Genomic DNA, 20,446 nt, shown 5'->3' with positions numbered 1-20,446 from the left:
TTAAAATCCATTACTGTACTCATGTTTTGATGATCAAAATTGTCCTAGATTTGGCTAATGGAAGCACCTTCGAGCTGATTCCTTGGTGCATTTGACATACCCCTGTGGCTTTTTTTTTCTTTTTTTTTCTTTTTTGGTACTTACTTTCAAGCTCAAGATTTTCTGGATTCATCTTATCTTATACCTCACCTGCCCCAGTCCTGGACCATTTCTCTGAGGAGCCTTGATTGCTTTGGATGGGGAAATAGTATCAGATAGGGGGTAGGGAGTGACAGTTTCACTACTCAATATAGGTTTTGCCTTGATCCTTCTGTTTTGAACCCTTTTCCTCAGCTTTATTTGATAGTGCTTACTTTCAATTCAACATATCCAAATAGAAAAACTCTAGTCTTCTGCTAGAAGGGTAATTTGGTTATTTTTAGGGATAGTGTCTAAGCAGACTAATTGCTTCTTACTTTTAATCAGTTCTTCTGTTTATAGCTTCAGAGGAATCTGGAGTTTGAAATTGCTGATTCTCATTCTTTTTATTATTTCTGTGGTTCTTTGGCACAAGTAAGATTGCATCTTATCTGTCCTCCCTCCCTGCACACTTAGGTTTCCCTAGTCACCTGTGACATCTTAATTTGCTTATTTGCTTTCAGATATCTAAAATTTGATTGAATTCTCTTTTTTTGTTGTTGTGCTATTTCTTTTCTTTTCTTTTTTCTTTTTTGAGGCAGAATCTTGCTCTGTCACCCAGGCTGGAATGCAGCGGCACGATCTTGGCTCACGGCAACCTCCGCCTTCAGGGTTCAAGGAATTCTCATGTCTCAGCCTCCCAAGTAGCTGGGATTACAGCTGCTGTGCCACCACACCTGGCTGATTTTTCTATTTTTAGTAGAGATGGGGTTTTGCTATGTTGGTCAGGCTGGTCTCAAACTCCTGACCTCAGATGATCTGCCCCCCTTGGCCTCCCAAAGTGCTGAGATTACAAGTGTGAACCACGGTGCCCGGCCTTTTCCTTCTAATTTTCTTATTTCTAGTTTAATGCTTTAATGCCTTTTTTTACCTTTTAAGTGGGGTTCGTTAACTGAAAGTGAATATATCAATCTGCCACCATATTTACCCACAGGTCTTATGTATTTTTAAATGAACTTTTTTTTCCTTTGACAAAAGTATTATGTATGATTTATGGAAAATACAGGTAAACAAATGAAAACAATTAGCAAATGAAAACAGCCCTACTTATATAGTTTAGAGGTAGTTACTGTTAATCCTTGATATGATTTTTTTTTTTTATATATATACACAAACTTGCTTATTAAAAGAGCTGGGTAATATTCCATGGAGTAGGTATCATAGTAGGCTTTTTGTTGTTGTTTGGTTGGTTGGGTTTTTTTTTTTTTTTTTTACATCTTATTAGACCTTTACTCTCATTGAAGTGACCTTCTATGAACTTATTTGTGCTAGCTATCATTATGGTCGGGACATGAGGGTAAGCAATAAGGCAGTTACAAACCCCAGAAATTTTTAGAAATAACACTAAGAGGTTTTAAAGACTATGCCAGAGGAGATTTTGATAGTATCATAGTTCATGTCGTTCATGAACTAGGATGTAGTTTCATGGAAACACAACTGAGGGTAGAAAACCTAACCAATTTTACTGTATTTTATCTAAAAAAAAAAACAGACTATTACTGTGTCACATACAGACTTTCAACCTGCCCTGTTTTCAGCCCAGCTGTACCCTTGATGTTATGGATCAGAGAAAGCCAAGTAAGGGGAGAGCCAATAAACAGTATCAAAATGAGGGCAAGACATTTAGAAATTTACTTATGAAGAAGGTTTACAAGAGAATATAGACTTCAGTAAAACCAACTCCCCAAATAAAAATGCTGTCAGTTTTAAAGGGGCGAAAATAAGATTCCAAAGTTTCCTTCTAGTCTCTACATAGTAGGAAAAACAATGGTTTTTCATACTTTGCATATGATTATCATATCTGCAAAGGTCATCATGTATCTTCAGATAACACCTTTGCAGAAGTCAAGGATAAAGGGGTTGTTAGGGAGTCATTAAGTCATGGGGGACTTACTTCACTACTGACATAGGGAGTCAATAGTTAAAGGAACAGCTCAAGGTTTTGTTAATTTGGGAATTTGGGGCACTTTAAGTAAATTGACTGGATTTTTTTTCCCCATCTCAGAGTACACAGTATTTTTCCCCTTGACTTTTGAATGTGATGTACAGGCTTTTCCATAATTACACAGAACAAGGCATCAGTTTTGCCTCCAAGGAAGGGCATTATGCATGGAAAAGAATAACCTAAGTAGTTTTCACTGTCTCCAGTGTTGTTTAGGGTAGGGAGTTCCCTGACTAGCAGAAGTATTTATTATCCAGTTCTTATGGTTTTGATATATCTGACAAGTTACCATTTTGATTACCTAACTACCTTTGTTCTAGTTTCTTATTTTCACGCCTTTAAATCGGATGGTAAGCATGTGTGAATAGGTGGGAGTTAGAGATTGAAATTTTAGATAAGGTGGCAAAGGTAGGGATTCACTTGAGTCAAGACTTTAAGGAAGTAACAGCTAAATAATGAATATATTTGGCGGAGAGTATTCTAGGAAGAGGAAAGAGCGACTCTGAGGTTAAGTCAGGGGTATAGAATTTGTCATGGAGAACATTGAAGGACTTTGAAGAGAGGAGTGACATGATTTGGTTTTCCTTTTAATAATCATTCTGTTATATATACTAAATACATGGTAATAGGTAGTGATAGGTGCGAAAAAAAAAAGTCATGATTTCTGTGCTCTTCTTATATCTTAACAGAGTTGGGATACAGTTATCTGAAGCCCAGTATTACAAATTGGAATCAAGAAAACAACCTCTTTAACTTACCATTTAATTCATCTACAACTTAAAATGTTTTATCCTGCCAGATTATCTAAAACATGTTTGTTTTTTCCACCTGTGTTTGTGTTTTTATGTTAAATAAATAATCCCTATGAATTGATAGAGACAGATGTTATAGAGAAGCTTGTATTATTTCAAAACTAGTGTTTTTTTAAAACTTGGTTTTTTTATTGAATAAAAAATAGGTTTTTAAAAGTATATAGCTGACATTTGAGTGCTTTTGCTATTCCAAACATTGCTCAAAATGTTTTCACTATTTGCACATACAAAATGTGGATTATCACATTCTGTCCTCTCAAAAATCCAGTGAAATAAATTTTATTGTTACCCCCACATTCATAGATAAGGAATTGGAACTTCGGAGAGTTTAAGTAAATTGCCTAAGGTTACCAAAGTTTATATACCATCTCTGACCTTTGATAGACTGGAAAGTAACATAAGCGAGTTCTGTATATGAATATACTGATTCCAAGGAAAGCTAAATTAGTAATTGTTGAAAAAAGAAAAAAAAACCAAAAGGCTAATATTAAGCCCCCAAGCAGTAAAACAAGTATCTGAAAGAACAGACCTTTGGCAAGTTTAAGAAAAGGCACCCCAGGAACAGTATAATTGTCAAAGGATATGTTAATCGTGGTTTTCACCCTGTTTTGTGAAAATGCCTCAGGAGCCATTTGGTGAGAGTGGCAATGATCTTGAGGGGAAAAGAAAACAGTAGGGCTCTTCTTTCCTTCCCCATTCCCATACATTTAAACAATATGTAGGTATTAAAGTTAAGATTTGGGAAGGTGGGGCAGCAGCAGACAGCGTTCTGTCACTTAAAATGGAAATTGGGAAGACATTACACTAAATTTGGTGCTACTGGTCACTAAAAGTCTTTTCGCTCTCTTTATTTTGATCCCATGCTGAAACTTTTATATTCGATTTTTCTGGATAGGATTCTTACAAGGAGCACATTTACCAGAAAATTGAAATGTCTGGTTATCATGGCATTTGTTCCTTGCTATAAATCATTAAATTGTCAGTATGGTATGTTCATTGATACATTCCTAAATCTCATAGAAGCATCGTAGGTTAGACTTAAGAATCTCTCTGTTTCTGGGGCACGGACAAGATCTAGTTTCTAGATTTGCAAAACTTTGTTTACGTGCCTTGGACTGTGGGTATTTTCCCAAGATCATACCATGTATGTTAAGTACTGGATATAGCTAGTTGGCCTCCTTTAACACCTCAGTCTTCATTGTGTAATTAGCCTGCCCAGTGGATGATAATGTCATGTGGTCTATTAGACTCCTCTAGTAGAGGGAATCTAATAGACTACATGAGACTATCATCCACTGGGCAGGCTAAATTCGTTATTAGTAAGGCTTAATTCATTATTCTTCAGATTGGATTAGTGCCAAAAATCATTTATTTTTAACTGACTTTTGTGATGTACTAAGAGAACAGCTCTTCTACTTGATTAAGGTATGGGTTCTACTGTCAGGTATTTTCATTACAACTTTATTTCACCAAACTATAACAATGATTAAGATTGACAGCCAGCCCTTTTATTTTAAAGTAACTTTTTTTTAACATTTTTAAAAAATCTATTAATTTTTAAAGTTGACATGTAACATGTATTTATTGTATACAACATGCTTTTTTGAAGTATATATACGTTGTGAAATGGTTAAGTCTAGCTAACAAATATATTACCTCACATAGTTGTCATTTTTGCAGTGAGAATACTGAGCATCCACTCTCAGCATTTTTCAAGAACATAGTATGTAATCATTAACTATAGTCATCATGTTGTACAATTGATCTCTTAAACTTAATCCTCCTATATAACCATGAATATGTGTCCTTTAACCAACATCTCCCTAACCCTCCTCACCTGCTAAACACTCCAGACTCTGGTAACTACCATTCTACTCTCAACTTCCAGGAGATCAACTTTTTTAAGATTCTACATATGAGGGAAATAATGCGTTATTTGTCTCTCTGTGCCAGGCTTATTTCATTTAATGCCCTCCAGATTCATTTATATTGTCAAAAATGGCAGTATTTTTTTCTTTTAAATTCCTGAATCAGTCAGATTTGGTGGCTCATGCCTATAATTCCAGCACTTTGGGAGGTCCAGACAGGAGGATCACTTGAAGCCAGGAGTTCAAGACAGCCTGAGTAGCATAGCATAGCATAGCAAGACCCTGTCCCTACAAAAAGTGTAAAAAATGAGCTAGGCATGGTAGAATGCGCCTGCAGTCCTAGCTAGTGAGGTGGGTGGGGCGGGAGAATCACTTCACCCCAAGAGGTCAAGGTTGCAGTGAGCTATGATCATGCCACTACACTCCAGCCTGGGCAACAGAGCAAGACCCTGTGTCTTAAAAAGACAGGAAAAAAAAATGGCTGCATAGTATTCCATTCTGTTCATATACTATATTTTCTTTATCCATTCATCTGTTAATGGACACTGAGGTTGATTCCATATCTTAGCTGTTGTGAATAGAACTATAATGAAAGTAGGAAGTACAGATGTCTCTTCACCATGTTGATTTTATTTACTTTAGATGTATACCGAGCAGTTGCATTACTGAATGATATGGTAGTTCTATTTTTAATTTTTCAAGGAACCTCCATAGTGTTTTCCTTGGTGGCTCTACTAATTCACATTACCAACAAGTGTAGGAGGATTCCCTTTTCTCCACTCTTGCCAACACTTACTCTATTTTGTCTTTTTGCTAATAGCCATTCCAACAGGAGTGAGATAATATCTCATTATGGTTTTCATTTGCATTTGCCTGATGATTTATGACATTGAGCATTTTTTCATATACCTGTTGATAATTTGTATGTTTTCTTCTGAGAAATGTTTATTCAGGTGTTTGTGCTTTTTTTTAATTGGGTTATTTGTTTTCTTGTTACTGAGTTGAGTTCCGGATATTTTTCAGATCTTAATCCCTTATCAGATATATAGTTTGCAGATATTTTCTTCCATTCTGTGGGTTTTCTCTTCACTTTGTTGATTGCTTCTTTTGCTGTGCAGCAGCTTTTTAGTTTGTTGAAATCTCATCTATTTTTTATTTTGTTGCCTATGCTTTTGAGGTTTCATTTAAAAAATTCTTGCTAGACCAGTGTCATGGAGCATTGCTCCTATGCTTTCTACTAGTTTCATAGTTTTAGGTCTTATATTTCAGATTTTAATTCATTTTCAATTGAATTTTGCATATGGTGAGAAATAAGCATTTAATTTCATTCTTCTGCATGTGGATATCCAGTTTTCCTAACACTATTTGTTAAAGAGACTGTCCTTTCCCCAATGTGTGTTTTTCACATCTCGGTCAAAAATTAGTTGGTTATAAATGCACGGATTTATTTCCGGGCTCTATTCTATTCTATTGGTCTGTGTGTCTATTTTTATGCTAGTTACTTGTTGATTTGATTCCTATAGTTTTGTGTAGTATATTTTGAAGTCAGGTAGTGTGACCCCCTCCAGCATTGTTCTTCTTGATCAAGATTCCTTTGGCTATTTGGAGTCTTTTGTGGTTCCACATGAATTTTAGGATTACCTTTTCTGTTTTTATGAAAAATGTCATTGGTATCTTAAGAAGGATTGCATTGAATCTGTAGATTGCTTTGGGTAGTGTAGACATTTTAACAATACAATCATGTGTCACACAGTGATGTTTCAGTCATCAGCATACCACTTCTTTTTTTTTTTTTGAGACAAAGTCTCACTCTGTCACAAGGCTGGAGTGCAGTGTTCCAATCTTGGCTCACTGCAACCTCCACCTCCCGGGTTCAAGCAATTCTCCTACTTCAGCCTCCCAAGTAGCTGGGACTACAGGTGTGTGCCACCATGCCCAGCTAATTTTTGTATTTTCAGTGGAGATGGGGTTTCACCATGTTGGCCAGGATGGTCTCGGTCTCTTGACCTCATAATCTGCCTGCGTCAGCCTCCCAAAGTGCTGGGATTACAGGCATGAGCCACCACGTCCGCCCAGCATACCACTTCTAAGCCAATAGTCTCATAAGGTCACAATGGGGCTGAATATTTTCTATCACCTAATGATGGATGTAGCCATCATAAGACCACAACTTAATGCATAACGATTTCTATTTTTAGATACACAAATATTTACCCTTGTATAATAATTGACTACAGTATTCAGTATAGTAACCTGCCATCCAGGTTTGTAGCTTGGAAGCAATAAGCTATACTGTGTAGCTTAGGTGAGTAGTAGGAGTAGTAGGCTATGCCATCTAGATATGTGTAGCTGACAAAATCACCAAACAGCATATTTCTCAGTATTCCCATTGCCAAGTGACACAAGACTGTATAAATTCTTCTAATTCATGAACATGGGATCTCGTTCCATTTATTTTTGTCTTGTTTCTTTCTTGAGTGTTTTATAGTTTTCAGTGTAGAGATCTTTCACTTTCTTGGTTAAATTTATTCCTAAGTATTTTATTTTCTTTTTGTAACTATTCTAAATGGGATTATTTTCTTCATTTTTTTCCCCAGATAGTTCACTGTTAGTGTATAGAAACACTAATGATTTTTTTTATGTTGACTTTGTTCCCTGCAAGTTTACTGAATTCATTTATTAGTTCTGACAGTAATTTAGTGGAGTCTTTAGGGTTTTCCATATATAAGGATCATGTAATCTGCAGACAGGGACAATTTAACTTGTTTCTTTGTCTTGCCTAATCAGTCTGGCTAGGACTTCTAGTACTATGCTGAATAGAAGTTGCAAGAGTCAGCATTCTTGTCTTGTTCAGGATCTTGGAGGAAAATCTCAACTTTGCCCTGTTCAGTCTATTAGCTGTGAGTTGTTGCATATGGCCTTTATTGTATTGAGGTACATTTCTTCTGTAAATAATTTGTTGAGTGTTTTTATCATGAAAGAATGTTGGATTTTGTCAAGTGCTTTTTCTGCATCTATTGATCATATGATTTTTGTCCATCAATTCTGTTAATGTGATGTACCACATTTATTGATTTGTGTTGAACCATTGCATTCCTTGATCACGATGTTTAATTTCCATGTATTTGTGAATTTCCATGTATTTGTGAATTTTCCAAAGCTCCTCCTTTTATTGACTTCTAGTTTTATACCATTGTGGTCAGAAAAGATACTCTGTATGATTTCAGTTTTCTTAAATTTGTTAAGATTTGTTTTGTGGTCTAGCATATGATCTATTGTGAGGAATGTCCCATATGTAGTTAAGAAGAATAATATATTCTGCAACTGAAATGTTCTGTATACATGTGTTAGGCCCATTTGGTCCAGAATATAGTTTAATTCTGATGTTTTCTTGTTAATTTTCTCTCTAGATGATCTGTCCATTGCTGAAAGTGAGGTGTTGAATTTCCCTACTATTATTGTGTGTAGTTTTTCCAGATCTGTTAATATATGCTTTATATATTTAGGTGTTCCAATGTTGGATGCATATTGTATTTATAATTGTGATATCATCTTGCTGAATTATCAACGTGTAATGACCTTTATCTCTTTTTTACAGTTTTTTACTTAAGGTCTATTTTATCTTAATAGAAGTATAGCTATTCCTGCTGTCTTTTGGTTTGAGTTGCATAGAATATCTTTTTCAATCTCTTTTCTTTCAGTATGTATATGTTGAAATGAGTCCCTTATAGGCAATATATAGATGGATCTTTTTAAAAATCCAACCAGTCACTCTGTGTCTTTTGATTGGATAATTTCATCCATTTATATATAAGGTATTTATGTATTGATAGGTAAGGACTTAACTGCTGCCACTTGTTTCCTAATTGTTTTCCATTCTTAATGTCATTGTGGCTAAGTGATTTTCTCTAATAGTACATTTGATTCCTTGCTTTATATTTATTTATTATTTGTATTTATTGCAGGTTTTTGCTTTGTGATTACCATAAGGTTTGCAAAAAACAGTTATTTTAAACTGATAACAACCTAAAAATAAACTCTTTTTACTACACTGTCCCTCAATGTTTTGAATTTTTGATGTTACAATTTACATCATTATTGCATATTCTTTACCAAATTTTGAATCCAGGTTTGCAGAGTTTTCTGTTCTTATTCTTTGAATAACCTTTCTACCTGTTTGCCTTTCTCTACTCCCTCTTGAACTCTAATGACTCAAAAATTTGCTCTGTTAATGCTATCTCATAAATTCCGTAAGCTTTCTTTTATTCCTTTTCAATCCTACGTCTTTTTTTCCTGTCCATATATTTTCAAATAACCTGCCTTCAAGTTCACAGATTCTTTTGCTGCTTTGCTTTCGCTATTGATGTTCTCTATCGCATTTTTCATTTTATTCATTGTATTTTTCAGCTCCAGTATTTCTCTTTGGTTTTCTTTTAATTATTATTTCAATCCATCAGTTTTCTAATTCTGGTCATTTACTATTTTCCTCATTTTGTTCAGTGTTTCTGTGTATTTTCTTGAAGTTCATTGAGCTTCCTTAAAATAGCTATTTGAATTATTTGTCAGACTTTTGAGACATCTCCATCTCTGTTAGGTTTGTCATTGGAAGTTTATTTTGTCTATTTGATAAGGTCATGTTTCCCTGATTGTCCTTGATCCTTGCTGTTGTGCATCTATATCTGCATGTTGAAGAAATAGGTACTTATTGGAATGTTTGCAGCCTGGCTTTATCTGGCTCTTTATCAGTAAGCCTGTTGTTAGATCCTGGGCAAGTCATCTGGTATGATCTCTAAGCCCATGACCGTTGCAACTGTTACAGCATTAGGCTTTCTACACCCAGAATTACCATGGTCAGCATAACAAGAGACTAGAATCTGTTGTTACCATGGCTGGCACAGCTCTGGGGTGCATCTGAAAATCATGAGGCCTACCTGTTACTGAGGTTTGACTGAAACCTGAGGCTGCTGTCATCATCCAGCAGTGATGGGAGCCAGAGATTGAGTACATTTTGTGAGGGCTACAGTTTGCCACCCATCACTGGGATAGGTGAGAAGATTCAGTTCACAGATACCAACCTGGATTCAGTCACCATGGGGAGTCTGCCCGGCACTGCATTTTTACTGTGTCAGGCCCAATATTAGGGACCAAGGGAAAATCCTACACTTCTCTTTTTTTCCCCAGGCAGAGGAGATATCTCTGCGTTCTGCTGAGTAGGATTGTGGGAGGGTTGACACAGATACTGTAAAATTATTGTTTCTACCCTCTTCAATGGGTATTTTCTTATTAGTATGCCATAAACAGGTATTATGAACTTTCACTTGGTTTTCTTAGCTCTTTTGAAGATGTTTTCATGCATGGATAGTTATTCAAAATGATGATTCTTGAGGGGATGATCACTGGAGAGTCCTCTTTCTCCATCTGGCTCTGCCTTCTTATAACATTAATTTGTTTCATTACAAAAGTAATGCCTATCCATGATCAAACTCTTACCAAATATAAAAATTTCTAAAGAAGAAAACCACTTGTAATTCTGACACTAAGGGCCAACCGCTTTTTTGCATTTTGTTGAATTTTTAAGTTTTTCACTTAAAATTTTGTAAAATTTTGAAGTAATTGTACATTCTTAAAATATTGTAAAAATGGAATAAATGGGTTCCATTTATTCATCCACTTTCTATCTATGGTCTGATTTTACATAGCTATAGTAAAATAACAAAAACAGGACATTAACATTGGTACAACTCACCTTAATTTATATTTTAACCAGTTTTACATATACTAATCTGTGCATCTGTGTAGTTCTATGCAATTTTATCACTTAGATTCTTGTAACAATCACGATCAAATTACAGAACTGTTTTATCGCCCCAGAAATTTCTTATGCTACCTCTTTTTTTTTTTCTTTTTTGAGATAGGGTGTCACTCTGTTGCCCAGGCTGGAGTGCTATGGCACAATCTTGGCTCACTGCAGCCTCTGCCTCTCTGGTTCAAGCGGTCCTCTGGCCTCAGCCTCCCAAGTTGCTGGGACTACAGGCATGCACCACCATGCCCAGCTAATTTTTGTATTTTTGGTAGAGATGGGGTTTCGCCATGTTGACCAGGCTAGTCTTGAACTCCTGAACTCAAGCAATCTGCCCGCCTCAGCCTCCCAAAGTGCTAGGATTACAGGCGTGAGCTACCACGTCCAGCTTCTTATGCTACCTCTTTATAGTTACAACTTTCTCCCTTCATTCTACTCTCTAATCCCTAACCACTGGAAACCTCTAAACTGTTCTGCAGTCCTATGATTTTATTATCTTGAGGATTTTATAAAAGTGGAATCATACAGTATATAGCTTTTTGAGATTGGCTTATTTCACTCAGCGTAATTTCCTTGAGAATCTAAGTTGTTGAATGTATCAATAATTGGTTCCTTTTTATTGCTGAGTAGTATTCTATCTCTGTACCACAGTTTAGGCATTCACCAATTGAAGGACATTTGGGTTGTTTCCAGTTTGGGGTTGTTACAAATAAAGCTTTTATGAATATTTTTCTGTATGTTTTTGTGTGGACATTAGTTTTCTGAATGTTATGCTCAGCATTCAATAGAGAGGGTCACCTGGAACCAAAAACCACATTAGGTATTTTAGCAGAAAGTGTTTAATATAGGAAATTGTTCAAATAGTTGTGGGAGAAGTGAAATAATAAAAGAAAAACATTGAGTTAATACAGAAGTGATAATTGCAAAGACCAGCTTCTACTTCTTAGACTACAGGAACAAAGGGAAGTGGTTTGGGTTATCAGAACCCATAAGTCTGGAGGGATAGTCCTGCAGAGGTGGGACTCAGAAGAAAAGTTGCTGCCTGCTGGTGTTTGTACCATTACCTTAGGACCCTCCTGGAATGAGACTTAATAAACCTCTGAGCTGAAAGGGCCACCTAGCTGATGAGTACTTTTGAAACTCAGAGAAAGGATCTCTGAAGAGTTGAGGCTCAGCTGGAGAGGGTTGCTGTTTATCTGCTGTTGTTGTCTCAGAAGCTTAAAGGAAATGCTTGGTGCAGCTGGGTCTCGGACATCTAGAAGGGGAATTATAGCTCGTGTAACATATACTCTAATATCCCACTAATCTGTAAAGGAAATCTTGTGGAGTGACACCTCATACAATTAAGAAGTGGCCCGTGCATAGCTGTTACTGGAACCTCTGAGGTGTCTAGATGAAGCTGGTCCAAGGAGTTTTAAAAGAACCTTTTGAGTGGAACTGACTGCCACTGCCGGGGCTAAGGACTTTTGCTGGGCAGATACTGATGGAAACAGTATGCAGACAGCAATGTGCAAGTTCCTTCTATCTTGTTCCTGGCTTCTAATCCTTATCTAATGTCCCACATTGACAGAACCTAGTAAAACGGGGCTGGCAAAGGAGAAATGTAGTTTGCAGCATCCCAGTTCCAGTAGCACAAAACGGTATAGAAGGGTGGATTTAAGAGAGATAATAGGTTGTTAAGTGGCATTCTTATCAAAATCCTCTTTTTGCTTTTGAGGAATTCCCCACTATATGAGTGGAAGGTCTCCTTCAAATGATCTATAAAGACCAGATACTTAATTGCTTCCTCCATCCTACAATCTCCTATCTTGTTAACTCCCCTTAGTTAGGGCATATGGGCATATGAATTAGGCCTAACCTATCAGACTGTTGCTCTGTCCTTCTCTACCCCCCACCCCCCTTTTCCTTGTTTTCCTCTCCAGCCTTACTTTGATTCTGTAACAGGACCAATATAGAGAATCAGGAGACAGGAAGTTTTTCTTCTTACAGTGCTGGCAGCAGGAGCATGCAGTTTCCAGTAGAAGCAGTGCCAGTAGTGGCTTACAAGGTCCAGAAGTGGAAGCAGCCCTGTTCATACAAATGACACCTGTGGTGCAGTCCCAGCAGGGTTTTTGTTGCCTAGTCTACCCTGGCTCCTTTCCGTTTTCTGATATCAGTTCTTTGTATTTCTTAGCAATGTGATCTGCCTAATAAGTTCTAAATGAATTCCTTAAGTGAGCAAGAATCAATTTCTGTGGCTTACAATTTAGAGCACTGATTGATTCATCTTGTTTGAACCTAATAGGATTTATTTAACTGTCTCGTTGAATAAAGAAATTCTAATGCTTTGTGTTTATTTGTAAAAACAGAAAAAAGAGATGCTAGACTTAGACGGTTTTAACTCTTTGGCCTTCACAAGTGTTTGGCAGGATATTTGGAAATTATCAGATATCCTACTGTCAGGGTAGAATCGGGTCAAATCTCCATTGTGATGGTAGTGCTAGGTGTCTATAACTCTAACAGAAAAATCAGCCAACCATTTTTCTGACTGGTAGAACCTGGGAAAGTTACTTGCTATAACCAAGGCTATTAGAAAGCAAGTTGAAAATTCGAAAAAAGAGAGAGCTAGAGGAAGGGATCTCAAAATCGTATATATAAACTCTCCAAGTCTCTGGTTGACTCCTGAACCACGCTTGTGTGCACCTGACTGAGAGCAATCTGAACCATGATCTCAGGCACTGTCCATCATGGCAGAGATGTGAGAGAGCTAAAACTCCGTTAAAGAAAACCTGCCATCATTTTAGCTGTAGGAACCAGGCAAAAGAACCTAGATAGTAAGGAGATAATCCCAAATTACAGTGCCAGAGAAAGAGAACCTAAAATTCTGAGTATAAAACTGGGCCACGTGCGGTGGCTCACCACCTGTAGTCCCAGCACTTTGGGAGGTCGAGGCAGGTGGGTTATGTGAGTCCAGGAGCTTGAGACCAGTGCCTAGGCAACGTGGCAAGACCTTGTTTCTACAAAAAATACAGAAATTATCCAGGTGTAGTATCATGCATCTGTGGTCTCAGCTACTCCAGAGACTGAGGTGGGAGGATCATGTGAGCCCAGGAGGTAGAGGTTGCAGTGAGCCAAGATTCCACCACTCCAGCCTAGGTGACAAAGTGAGACACTGTCCAAAAAAAAACAAACAAAAAAAGAAAAAAACAAAACAAAAAAACACTGCTCAAGTCTTTACCAGACCTCCCTGGGCAGCATAGCAAGTTTGGGCCCTAGCCTTCTGGGTGCCAAGAAGGGGAAAGAGGCCTTTAATATGAAGACTTTTGTTTATCTGCTTCCCTTCACCCCCATCCCCCATAGCACTCTGTACCCTATTCTGTGTAAGAATGTCTGATTCGGCCAGGCGCGGTGGCTCAAGCCTATGATCCCAGCACTTTGGGAGGCCGAGACGGGCGGATCACGAGGTCAGGAGATTGAGACCATCCTGGTTAACACAGTGAAACCCCGTCTCTACTAAAAAAATACAAAAAACTAGCCGGGCGAGGTGGCGGGCGCCTGTAGTGCCAGCTACTCGGGAGGCTGAGACAGGAGAATGGCGTAAACCCGGGAGGTGGAGCTTGCAGTGAGCTGAGATCCAGCCACTGCACTCCAGCCTGGGCGACAGAGCGAGACTCCATCTCAAAAAAAAAAAAAAAAAAAAAAAAAAAGAAGGAATGTCTGATTCAGTCTGTCCGGAGCGTGGAGAGTGGGGCCTCTAATGTTACTACGTGGTGGTAGGTGAGTAGTCACCAGTGCTTGGGATGGGCATGTAGGGTTTCAGGGGTCTAGTTGCACCTTTTAATGACCAATTCTGCTCTCAGCTCCATCCATGCCTTAACCTCTAGTGCTACCTGATGCCCCCAGTTCCTTTACTTCTCCAGTGTTACGTGCAAATTGGCTTGATTCTTTTGTCTTCTTTTCCCTTGTAGATTTTTAATTTTCAGTTTTCTCAGGCTTGTGAAACTGGTCCAGTTTTCCTATAGAACTGATGTTTATGGTTTCTTTTGCATAAACCTAGCTCTTGACCTTTCCAGTTTTGAAACTTGAGAAAGTTACATTTGTCTTATCTGAATTCCTTTCTCAGGAAGCCAACCATCAGGCCTCCCGGGTGGTATCAAAGAACTGAAAACTTACCAGATCACTGCATCTGGACAGTGAAATGCCAGAACTCTTACCTGGCATGAGTGCCTAACCAACCACCTGCTTCCTATTGAGCAACTCCTTTTCCTTACCCCTCCGTAATTCTTATGTTTCCACACATGGTTATATTTCTTCCCTGCTCTATAGACCCCTAATTTTAGTTAGTCAGGGAGATGGATTTGAGACCTCCCATCTCAACTTTAGCACCCTACTAAAGCCTTCTTTCCTGGCAGTAATCATTGTCTCAGTGATTGGCTTGCTGTGTTGTGAGCAGCAGGACCTAGACCAAACCTCTGGTATTTTGGTAACACCTTTTAAGTCATTTACCACATTCCAATTGTGAATTTTGCTGATAAGTTTTTTCTTTTTCTCTTGGACATTTATGTTTCTTTTGTTCCTATGAGGTTATTTTGTTAGGGAATGGATATAAGTGCCATGGATTTATTCACCTTTTGAAATATTTTTGTCCTTAACAGTGAATGTTGACATGAGAAAATATGGAACCCACCTTTTTATGTATGTCTTTTTCCTGTAGCATGCATTCTTAGTGGTGGTGATACTTGGTTCTTGAGAAGGGGTGAAATCTTAGATAAAACAATGGTTTATGGCCCCCAAAATTCTAATGGACAAAAATCTTATCCTTAGTATTTAATTTTGGGGGTACAGGGTGTGGTAATGCAAAAAGCTTAAGAAACAGTGTCCTACAGCATTTTCTTTATTCTTGAAATTAAATAACCTTACAGAATATATATTCGTATTGATCTTTCTGTGTCTGTTTTTCCTGGGCATAGTGTGTCTTTCTGTTATGTGTGGTATATTATCATGTTTGAAAACACCAGCTAAAGTATTTTATCTGCTTTATCTCCTTTGATACTCTACATTATTATATTTCTTGCATTTTGTGCTTTTCTCAAATCTGTTTAACATGTCCATCCCTTTTTTTTTGAGACAGAGTCTTACTCTGTCACCAGGCTGGAGTACAAGTGGCATGATCTCAGCTCACTACAAGCTCCACTTCCCGGATTCACGCCATTCTCCTGCCTCAGCCTCCCGAGTAACTGGGACTACAGGCGCCTGCCACCATGCCCGGCTAATTTTTGTATTTGTAGTAGAGACGGGGTTTCACCATGTTGCATAAGATGGTCTCGATCTCTTGACCTCGTGATCCGCCCACCTCGGCCTCCCAAAGTGCTGGGATTACAGGCGTGAGCCATCCATGACTTTTTAAACCTGGCTTTTTGTTGTTGCTTCCCCCATTTTAACTCCGTTTTTTGTTTTGTTTTGTTTTGTTTTTTAACTTAGCTCTGTCAGCCCTCTTTTCATCACTTGTCACCTTAGTTCTTCTTTAAACTTTTTAGTCTTTTTTTCCTTTAGATGAGGGGTCCCCAAACCCCAGGCCACAGACCAGTACCGGTCCATGGAACCAGACCGCACAGCAGGAGATGAGTGGCAGGCAAGCCAGCATTACCTCCTGAGCTCTGCCTCCTGTCAGATCAGCAGCAGCATTAGATTCTCATAGGATTGTGAACACTATCATGAACTGTGTATGTGAGGGATCTAGGTCGCACACTCCTTATGAGAATCTAATGCCTGATGATCAAGGTGGAGCAGTTTCATCCCGAAACCATTCCCCGCAACCTGTCTGTGGAAAAACTGTCTTCCATGAAGCCGATCCCTGGGGCCAAAAAGTTTGTGGACTACTGCCTTAGGTCATATCTTATATTTATCACCTCTCAGTGTGTTCCGTCTAATTTTGGCCTCTATTCTACATTTGTTTCTTTCTGATAATTACCTGTCAGCACCAAGGCAAGGAGGATAAGACCACTGAGGGACTTACCTCAATCACAAAATTTAAGGAAGCAAGAAAAAGCTCAATAATCAAGATAAATATTTTATTGCAATATTTTTTAAAGGACTAAATTACTGTGTAATGAGCAAAATATCAAAATTTTTAATAAAGACAGGATTGGTTATTGAATGAAGCAATCTGTTATAAGTTTGGGGCACATACATATGTGTAATATAGTGATGTGAACTTTATTGCATAACACATCCTCTTAACCAAATCTGTCATTTTCTTTGCCCTGCAAACTCTTCTCTCGGTTTTTTTCCACTTTGTTGAGATGTAAAACTTCTGTGTTATTCACAGACTTTCTACACCACTTACAGTTCGTGCTTTTCTCTTCTGTGCCACCTATGCTTCAGATCATTGATGGTAGAAATGGCTCCCTTGTCTGCATAGGAAGGTGTTTGTGAGAGAAAATGATGAATTGTGAGCTATATGTTTTTTTATTTTTCTAAAGCTTTAATAAGGATATTTAACAGTACAAAATGTGAAACATTTTGAGAAATACTGGCTGGAAATATAATGGGAATGATCATGGAGTAAAAGTTTAAAACTCCTGGGCTACTTACAGCAAGAGACTGATCATCTGCTTTACTTCCTTTATTTGGTTCTTTAGATCAGCATTTCCCAATCTTTTTGGCACCAGGGACCAGTTTCATGGAAGCGGGGATGGTTTTGGGATGAAACTCTTCCACCTCAGATCATCAGCCATTAGATTCTCATAAGGAGCAAGCAAGCAACCTAGATCCTTTGTATGCACAGTTCATTGTAGGGTTCCTGCTCCTATGAGGATCTAATGCTGCTGCTGATCTGACAGGAGGCAGAGCTCAGGTAGTAATGCTTGCTTGCCTGCTGCTTACCTCCTGCTGTGTTGGCCCAGTTACTAACAGCCCATGGACTGGTACTGGTTTGTGACCCAGAGTTTGAGGACTCCTGCTTTACGTAGCATATGTTTCATTTCCTCCAAGAAGCTATTCTCAATAATTAGACTTGATTCTTAAGATGCCTGGATATTTAGAATTAAGTTAAATTTATGATCATTATTTATGAATGTTGCTTGTTATCGCTTATGTCTTTCTGTATTTATAATTACTGAAGCAGAATATGCATTGTTTTTCCCTTTTGCTTCTTTCTAGCACACTCTACTTCTCACTGTAGTCTTATTATTGTCTAGCACATACTGATTCAGGAAAATTAACTTGAATCAGTCAGAACCATGATTTCTTATCTTAATCTTAAAAGAGAAGTTGTTTCATAGCCCAAAGAAAATGGTAGAGTTAGTTTATATTGTTTTTGCTAAATAAACTGACGAGATAAAAAGTGGATGTTGTTTAGGGAGGGAGAGAATAAACAATAAACCCTGGGAGGAGTACAAGATGTAAATTCTGTTGAGCAAATAAGTTCGCTGTTGTGTTGCCCAGAGCGGATTCTTTTCCCTCCAAGGTTAAGAATCTTTTCAGGAGAGGATATTGATTGACTCTCTCTACTTTATCTGATGGAAAAAGAGGTGGGAAATGTGATGTATTCCTGTCATATTATAATTCATTTGTTGAGATTAAAAACAAGGATGTAAAACACTCATTTTATATATTCTTAAGAGTCAAGAGCACTGAATCAAAAAGTTGACATTTTCACTAAATGTTTACACCTTAATGCAGAGTATTCTGTAGATAGCTCACATAGATCTTATGTAATATTCATTTTATTTTTTCCTTTAGCTAGAAGTGCTCTTGGTTGTTACTCTCAAAGACATGTAAAAGCCTGGAAGTTAATTTTATATACTTAAAGGGAAATGTTAACATTATTTTTACCTTGCTTTGTTAAATTTCATCAGATTTGATAAATAAGATATCAAGAATAATGAAATAAAATTATTAATGGGCATTTACTTTTGAATAATGAAGTAAGAAAAAAGTAGTAAATCTATATTCTAAAACTTATTTTGGCCTTAAAAAAAAATTCTGCTTTTAGCTCGGCACAGTAGCTCGTGCCTGTAACCGCAGCAACATGAGAGGCCAAGGTGGGAGGATTGTTTGAGGCCAGCAGTTTGAGACCAGCCTGGACAACATAGCAAGGCTCCATCTTTTTGCTTTATTTTCTTTTTTTTTGGGACATAGGTCTCGCTCTGTCACCCGGGCTGGAAAGCGGCGCGATCTTGACTCACTGAAACCTCAGCCTCCCGGGTTTAAGCAATTCTCTGCCTCAGCCTCCCAAGTAGATGGGATTACAGACACCCATCACCATGCCCAGCTAATTTTTGTATTTTTAGTAGAGGCAGGGTTTCACCATCTTGGCTGGGCTGGTCGTGAATCCTGACCTTGTGATCCACCCACCTTGGCCTCCCAAAGTGCTGGGATTATATGCGTGAGCCCCGTGCCTGGCCAGCAAAGCTCCATCTTTAAAAAAATTTAAAAATTTAGCAGGGCATGGTGGTGTGTGCCAGTAGTCCCAGTTGGGAAGTGTGAGGATCACCTGAGCCCAGGAGTTTGAGGCTGGAGTGAGCCTATGTTCCTGCCATTGCACTCCAATGTGGGCAATAGAGCAAGACCCTCACCTCAAAAGTAAATACAAAGTTATCCTTTTCATGGTGTTCTCACTAGTTAACTCAAAGCATTTGATGAAAATATTAGCTCTGTTTTAGAAGGAGATGTTTGTAGCATATGTGACAACTCTTTTGTAAGAGTAGTGAGTGAAATTTGGCTTTTGGTAACTGTGCCTTTGTACATTCTTATCTGAGACATCTTCAGATAAGTTATATGAATAGAAAAATAAAAAGTAACAAGTCTCCCACTAGCACAGAATATGTTCATGTTTTGGCTTTGGGGTATAACACTTCTAAGGATGTAATTAGCTTTGCTTTTCATTTTCTACTTTTTCTCCACAGCCTCATGATTTTGATGAATGTCGATTTGATATTAGTGTAAATGATAGTGTTTGGTATCTTCGTGCTCAGGATCCAGATCATAGACAGCAATGGATAGATGCCATTGAACAGCACAAGGTAAGATCCCTGATGTTTACCTGTCCATGGAGGACTAGGTAAGAGATTGTTGACAATGCCTTAAAAAAATATTGACATGTGACATTAGTTACTGAAACACTGAACATTACTTGGGTGGTAAAGATTAAAGCAGTTCCTATGTAAATTTTTGAAATAATTTTATCTTTAACACTTTAGTTGTACTAAGGGTATTTGCTAAGATAAATATTATTCGGCTGAGCGTGGTGGCTCACGTCTGTATTCCCAGCACTTTGGGAGGCCAAGGCAGGTGGATCAACTGAGGTCAGGAGTTCAAGATCAGCCTGGCCAACATGGTGAAATCCCCTTTCTACTAAAAGTACAAAAATTAGCTATGCTTAGTGGCGAGCACCAGTAATCCCACCTACTCAGGAGGCTGAGGCAGTAGAATTGCTTGAATCTGGGAGGCGGAGGTTTCAGTGAGCCGAGATTGTACTATTGCACTCCAGCCTGGACGACAGAGCAAGACCCCATCTCAAAAAAAGAAAAGATAAATATTGTTCCTTGTTAACTAAAACAAAAATATGCCCTTTTCCATAAAACATATTTTGATTTTTTATTTATGATTTGCTTCATAATAAATACCTTTTTTATGATCTAAAGAAAAGGATTTTTGAAATAACATTGGATTGTAAAACCCTAACTTGTAAAAGCTTCAGTGTTTATTTTTGTTATAACTCTTTGGGTAAATTCTTAGTACGAACATTTGTAAATCAGTTATTCTTTGTAAATGTGAGGCTATCTAATGATAAACCTGTAGAAAGTCTTATTATATAAATATATAAGGTACATTCATATAATTTAAAGCTTGTCTTTGACTTCTG

At 37.8% G+C, this 20,446-nt stretch overlaps 1 protein-coding gene across 5 annotated transcripts in view; it reads left to right on the top strand.

The window, feature by feature from the left end:
- Window positions 1–20,446, top strand: part of CERT1 (ceramide transporter 1) — a 148,985-nt gene that overhangs the window by 38,416 nt on the left and 90,123 nt on the right. For all 5 annotated transcript variants that reach the window (XM_033179897.1, XM_033179895.1, XM_033179898.1 and 2 more), the window contains exon 3: window positions 19,488–19,604. In XM_033179897.1, coding sequence (XP_033035788.1) covers window positions 19,488–19,604 — 117 coding nt within the window. The remainder of the gene's footprint in view (window positions 1–19,487; window positions 19,605–20,446) is intronic.

The sequence above is a fragment of the Trachypithecus francoisi genome, unplaced genomic scaffold, assembly GCF_009764315.1.
Source record: "Trachypithecus francoisi isolate TF-2019V2 unplaced genomic scaffold, Tfra_2.0 Lachesis_group2, whole genome shotgun sequence".
NCBI lineage: Eukaryota > Metazoa > Chordata > Mammalia > Primates > Cercopithecidae > Trachypithecus > Trachypithecus francoisi.
Note: the sequence above shows the minus strand (reverse complement) of the source record. Positions and strands in the feature narration are given on the sequence as shown.